Raw genomic sequence first — 6,699 nt, 5'->3', positions numbered from 1 at the left:
AAAAAATAGATACCAAAAATATATTTAATACAATTTAAAAATCTCTAAAATTTATTTTTAAAATTTTTAACTAACTTCAAAAATAAAAAAATATACTTTATCCGTTAAACTAATATCCGAGCATTATTATAAGAAGAGTGCTAGGGGCCAACAGAATTTGTAATGTTAGCCATCAATTAGCCATCATCAATATTTTTAATGGTATGAGATAATATCTAATAGTATAGAATTAATCATTTTTTTATAATTAAATACTGGCCAAATTTCAACAAAAGTACTGCCCCTAAACTTTCTCTTATTATAATGGTCTTTCTATCTTTTGCTAACAATGACTTGAAGAAATAGAATAATGAGTTAGCACTCTAATACTATACTATATATTGTAACGATTATATGATATGATAATCTTTAAATTGTCATATTAAATAATTATTGTAGTATTCAACATAGCATTAGAATACATGTTTTTTTATTTTATTTGCTGTTTTATTGTAAAAAAAAAAAAAAAAGTCAAAAGACCACTGTAATATTCAAAGTTCAATTTAAAAAATAATAATAATGCAATTAGAATCTCAATTATCAAATTAATGTAAAACGTGAATAAGAAAGACATTTTGAGAATTTAGTGGAATTTGAATACAAAACCTCATTACAATAACTCGTATTAAATCAAGGCATGTAGCACATTAACTGAATCTAAGATTGTTTGTATATGATAAATTTCATGATACATATATATAGAACAAATAAATAAGAAGATTTATTTCCAAAAGAGAATAGACAAGAAGAAATGGAAGTTGATCATTGTGTGTGTGTGGTTGATAATTTAACACAAAAATAATATACAAAGATGTGAACAAATTTGATGTCCAAATCTAAGTGGCTACTTAGTGTATGTATTTATGCAAACAAAATAGCTAATACCAAAATAAATTATGATAATTAAATATGGTAGTTAATTATATATTCACACTCATACATTAACATTACATAGACATGAATAAATCAGCTTCGGTTGTTATAATGATTAATTTACTAATTTATTTGAGTAGGGATAAAAAATTTAAATTTTATTTTGTATATATAATAATTTATTAACCATCCATAAACTCTTAAATTGAAATCTAATTTGCTATGGATTAGTTTCGTAGGCAAACAAAAAAGCATTACGTAGCGCATTCAATCATTGATCATTGATCTCACTACATTAACCTTATTTATATAAATTCATAATAATGCTTCCTTATAATTAATTCATTCATTCATTCATTTCATCATTTTCATTCTCTTTTCTCCTATTTAATTTCTTTAACAAATCCTTCAAAATTAACCGCCAAATTATGGAGCCATTTTGCCGCCGATTGTCTGGCGGCGGCGCCACGACCTCTGCCGCCGGAATTCAGCTTCCGCGACCGAGGCAGGAGCATGGGATTACCGCAGTACGCTACAATTACAATTACGATCCTCTCCGGAAGCGGAGGTCGATCACGTTGAGATTTCCAATGCGGTTGGTGGCGGCGGAGTCGGAGGTGAGGTCCACGCGCGGCGTTGGCGCGTGGGAGAGATCCGAAGAGGTAGCGGGAAGAGAGAAGGCAGCGGGTCCGTGTTCATATGCCGTGGAGGATGATACGGCGGTGGCAGCAGCAGCTGCTACATCAAGGGTGGGCTCAGAGCGGGGAACGGCGGTGGAGGTGGCGGTGGCAGTGGCGGCGACGGTGGTAACCGGAGTGGGGAACAGGGTGCTGTATAAGCTGGCGTTGGTTCCTCTGAAACAGTACCCTTTCTTCTTAGCTCAGCTTGCCACCTTTGGGTAACTTTCACTTTTTCCAAACTCATAACTAACTAATTGCATTAATCATGTAGCTAATTAGTTCTCAACTTCTCATGCATTTGTATATGAGGGAGTTTCAAGGTCATTTTTAATTTTTTTTGGCCAGTATATCTTTAACAAATAAATTTTACTAATTCATAAAATTCTAAAAAATATGAATATAAATTATATTGATTTATATATACAAATTTTGGTAAATACATGTGTAAATTATATATTTTTTATGTGTAAAATTCTTATAAATATAAGTACAAATTATTGTTTACCAAATGTTGACAAAAAATAATAATATTTATTGCCTATGTAACATTGCATTTTGTGTATAAATAACTGTGTTGTTTCATATATTTTTAATATATATTTAGTATTTCAATATGTATTCTATACATATAGTTTATTTTTTATGAATGCATAATAATATGGTTAAATCTTATTTCATTTCATATGAATCATGAAAAATAAAAAATGTGTTAATTGTTATAATTTCAGATATGTAATAGTGTATTTTAGCATAATGTATATCCGGCAACATGCTGGTATTGTTACTGAAGAGATGCTGAGTATGCCAAAAGCCCCTTATGTTCTCATTGGTATTATAGAGGCTCTTGCTGCTGCCACTGGCATGGCTGCGGCCGGTAATTTTCTACTTTCTATCCTTGGTGATAATTGAATGGATATTGTCACTTTTATTTTGATAATGCTATTCTTATATTTTTCCGTATTATGCAAAAATGTAATACAAAAAATATATATAAGGCATGAAGTGACATTATAAAAAAGTGGCAATATGCTCACTCCCATAAACAATCATTTTTCTGATTTTTATTTGCTAACTTGTGGTGTTTGTTTCTTGCACCAGCAATTCTCTCCGGAGCATCAATTCCAATTCTGTCTCAGGTAACTCACAATCTCACATATCTACTCTGTTTCTACATTAAGGTCCTTTTGGTTTAAAATAGACTCATATATTCCACAAAGTGGTATAGTCCTGTCATTTATTTTCTGTTAAGAGTGGTATAATCCTTTCTAAAAATGGATAGGAGTCGAGTTGAGTATTTACTCGAATTAAAATTGGGTGCTTAAGTACCAACTAAGTCTCTGTTAAGTTCATATCTATATACATGCTGCATAGGTTTCTTTCATGTAAATGCGGAGCTAAAGATTGTCAGTTTGCTAATTTGGCCTATATTTTGTTGCAGAGTTTTCTTGTGTGGCAAATTCTTCTGTCAATTATTTTTCTTGGGAGAAGATATAAACTCAACCAACTATTTGGATGCTTTCTTGTAACCATTGGCGTAATTATTACTGTAGCAAGGTTAGTGTGTGTTAAGTTTAGGAGGCCACATGTTAATGGAAAAGTGACAGTAAAAAGAAACAAAAGGGAGTAACTTCTAAAACAAATTCTAAATAGCACTCTTACAAGTGAAGTACTGACTATGAATATAGCTGATTATGACATTATAATTACATATGTTTGGCACAAACTAAACTGTCTAAAGCCTTGTGTTTCTATGCATATGTTTTTTATTTTTTATTTTTTTACTGTTGTAGTGGATCAAGTGCTGGGAATTCACTAAAAGAAGGTGGTGTATTTTGGAGCCTTTTGATGATAGTTTCATTCTTTCTCCAAGCAGCTGATACAGTTCTCAAGGTTATTGTCATTTATGATGTTTATCTCCTTTTCCTTGGTTTCAAACTATTAATTTCTCTATCTTAATGCTTGGAATTTTCATACTTTGTAGGAAATTATCTTTCTGGATGCAAATCGAAAACTGAAGGTTTGTATATTTGTATGAAAAATGTTGTTAACTTGTAGTCAAAATTTCATTTCAGTTTTTATCTTAAACAATATATATTAATTTGTTCTAATACTCTAAAACTTGCAATCCGTAAGATGCATGTTTTGCTAAACCGTTCAATTTACTTATTTATAACTGTCATTTTTCTTTTTTCTACTTTTTTCCCCCTCTGAAAGGTAAATATACTAATCAGCATTATCTAACATTATCTGAATTCTGAAACAGTGTGGCTCTGTGGACCTATTTGTTGTAAACTCATATGGATCTGCTTTTCAAGTAAGCACTCTGAAGTTTTCTTAGAAATTGTTTTCAGCTTTTCATTTGCAATAAAAGTGCATACAGTGCAAATATAAAATGGATGGCTAAATGCATGAAAATGTGTTTAGTGTAGGCACTATTCATATGCCTTCTCCTCCCCTTCCTTTCAAAACTATGGGGCATACCCTTCAGTCAACTACCAACCTACCTTAAAGATGGTGCAGCCTGCTTCTTGAATATTGGTACATTATCAAGTGGTAAGCTCTACTTCATTATTTTCTATCCATAGTTCATGATTTCAGTTTGGCTTTGTGATTGTTCTAGTATAGAAAATACAGAAATATTTAGAGATATAAACTTGTTCGGAGAGTTGACAAAAGATATTTCTATTAGATTTTCTTCATCTCTATTGTTTCGATGCCTCTGTATTTGTGCCATGAAACAATTACCAAACATGGATTATGAGTTAGTTTGGTGTCCACTTGTATCATGGGATGAACTTTTCAAGGATAAGCTCTATATGGAAAAAAGAATACCAATATATGAACCTTAGATGGGATATGAACCTTGCTGCTACACTCAATTCAATGGTGAATGATATGTGAGTCAGCATGTGTCACACACATCATATTTATAAATAACACAACGGGAAAAGCAAATGCTTATTGGCACTTGCAAGAGGTAGACTTCAAAAAGGTTATACCAGATTACTAGCTTCTGTAAGATTTCAAGAATTGCAATTGTCACTTCAAAGGGAGGGATAAGTCTAAAATCTTTAAAACTTTAGCTCTTATCTTTGGTAATTCTTGAGATAACGAAGGCCTTTTCTGGTTCCAGGATGTGATGGTGCCCCTCTGCTACCTATGCTGTTTATTATTGTTAACATGGGATTCAATATTGCATTGCTTCATCTCCTCAAGATCTCTTCAGCTGTTGTATCTTGTCTGGCTTCCACATTTTCAGGTCTGTCATTTGTTTCCATCAACTATATATAGCTTCAATCATGTCTCTATTGAAATCATTTCTTTCCTTAGGGTGTGACTCCCTCATAATCAAATATATAAAGGGAGAGAAATTCTTAAATAAACTTTTCATAGTGAGAAATTATTAGATGACCATGAAATGAACACTAAGCCAAAAATTGAATTGTGCTTGTATCAAATAATGGAATAATTATTTCATCATTGAGTTTGTTATGAAGTTATACTTTTATCTAAAATGTCACTTTTTTATTACATAGAGCATAATCCACCTGCTATTTCATGAACATCTAATAATTTTATTCATAGTTTTAACACTAATGTACTAAACTATGAATAAAAGAAAGGAAACCATTACCAATTTATATGAACTAATCATGCAAGGTAATGTGGGAGTTATGAGATATACATAACATAACTCATGCAATTTGCAATTTGTGTTGTGTGGCAGTTCCAATATCAATCTATGTGTTCACTCTGCCATTGCCATACCTTGGGGTTGGATCATCTCTTCCAACAGGCTTTGTAGCTGGGGCCATCATTCTAGTTTTGGGGTTACTTTTTTATGCATGGACCCCTTCAAATGCTTCCTCACCGAATGATGTATGTTGCAATTAGTTGACATTTCATTGAAGATGGTACACTACTACAAGAAACAATTCATGATCCAATTTGTTCCATGATGGATATAAGAAGAAGAAAGCAAAATATTGTTGTTGTTATATTAATTTTAGTTTCAATTTTTAGTGAATTGCAAATTTGCATTTTTTGGTGAGCTAGGCTCAAAGGGGTATAAAGAAAGAAGAAATAGAAGATGTCTCAAGTTGAATATTTTGTGTAAGGTAGGAAAACAGGATTGAAGAATAAGATTTTTTGCCATGGAAAAAAGGGGGCCAAGACTAAGATATTGAAGTGCTACAAAGAGTTCCAAGATCTTGTTCTTTTACAAAGTATGCCAGTATGGCATAGTCTAATTTATCTAGCAGCCAATCTCATTTCAGTGTGATAAGATTTTATTGAAGTGTGTGGAATGGCACACTGAACACTAAATAGGGATAGAAGTGAACTTAAGGAAATTTTCCAATTGGTCCTTTAATAGTTTAATAAATTGAGTTGATAAGTTTATGAGCCAAACTGAAATATTGGTATTTTTGTTAAAAATATTATTATTTTTTGTAATTACATGTGGGTGAATTTTATAGGTGGATTTTGAATGCATGTCATCATTTTGGTAATATACAAGATAATATTTAACTAAAATACCATCTTTATCTCTATATTAAAAATAATTTCTAATATCATGCACCATACTACTTTACTAAAATGAAAAAAATACCCTATTAAAAATATGTGTTAATGTGTCAAGCTATATCATGTGTTAAAATATGTGTAAAAAAAAATAAAACTATGCATTTATGCAATATTCTTGGAGTTTGTCCAACTTTTCAAATCAATTTTTTAAAGAATATATAAGAATTTATACAAGTATTATTTACAAAGAGACATATATAAAGAAAATTTCGCCAATGAATTACAGCTCAAATGGCATAGTCTCTTCATACTCCTCTAAGAGGTTGCGGATTCGAGTAGCTTCTAAATTTTACCTAAATCAACCAATTGATGAGTTTCAAGTTTCAACTATCTATCGTCCTAAATAGCAAAACCCTATCTTTACCTCTTTAAGTGGTTTGCTCCATAGTTAAGGGGCAACATACTTTCATTATAGACAAGTGCTACGATTAGAACAAAAGGGTTTCTTTTTCCACTTTTTTAATTTTGTTTTCCATTTTTCTTAAGAAACTTGATTAAAATCATTTTCTTAACTCTTAAT

General features: G+C 31.3%; 1 protein-coding gene across 2 annotated transcripts; it reads left to right on the top strand.

Moving 5' to 3' along the window:
- LOC107629056 (protein CLT3, chloroplastic) lies at nt 1,117–6,047 on the top strand. Of its 2 annotated transcripts, XM_016331744.2 has the most exons (10): nt 1,122–1,810; nt 2,321–2,466; nt 2,691–2,728; nt 3,031–3,146; nt 3,383–3,482; nt 3,574–3,609; nt 3,856–3,906; nt 4,022–4,145; nt 4,726–4,851; nt 5,320–6,047. In XM_016331744.2, the coding sequence occupies exons 1-10, from the start codon at nt 1,341–1,343 to the stop codon at nt 5,484–5,486; spliced, it is 1,374 nt and encodes a 457-aa protein (XP_016187230.1). In that variant the 5' UTR covers nt 1,122–1,340; the 3' UTR covers nt 5,487–6,047. The 2 variants fall into 2 exon arrangements, with proteins under 2 accessions (XP_016187231.1, XP_016187230.1); XM_016331745.2 differs by lacking the exon at nt 5,320–6,047 and having other exon boundaries at nt 1,117–1,810; nt 4,017–4,145; nt 4,726–4,829.

Source organism: Arachis ipaensis, chromosome B03 (assembly GCF_000816755.2).
Source record: "Arachis ipaensis cultivar K30076 chromosome B03, Araip1.1, whole genome shotgun sequence".
In the NCBI taxonomy this organism is placed as follows: domain Eukaryota; kingdom Viridiplantae; phylum Streptophyta; class Magnoliopsida; order Fabales; family Fabaceae; genus Arachis; species Arachis ipaensis.
This window is presented reverse-complemented; position numbering and strand designations above follow the sequence as displayed.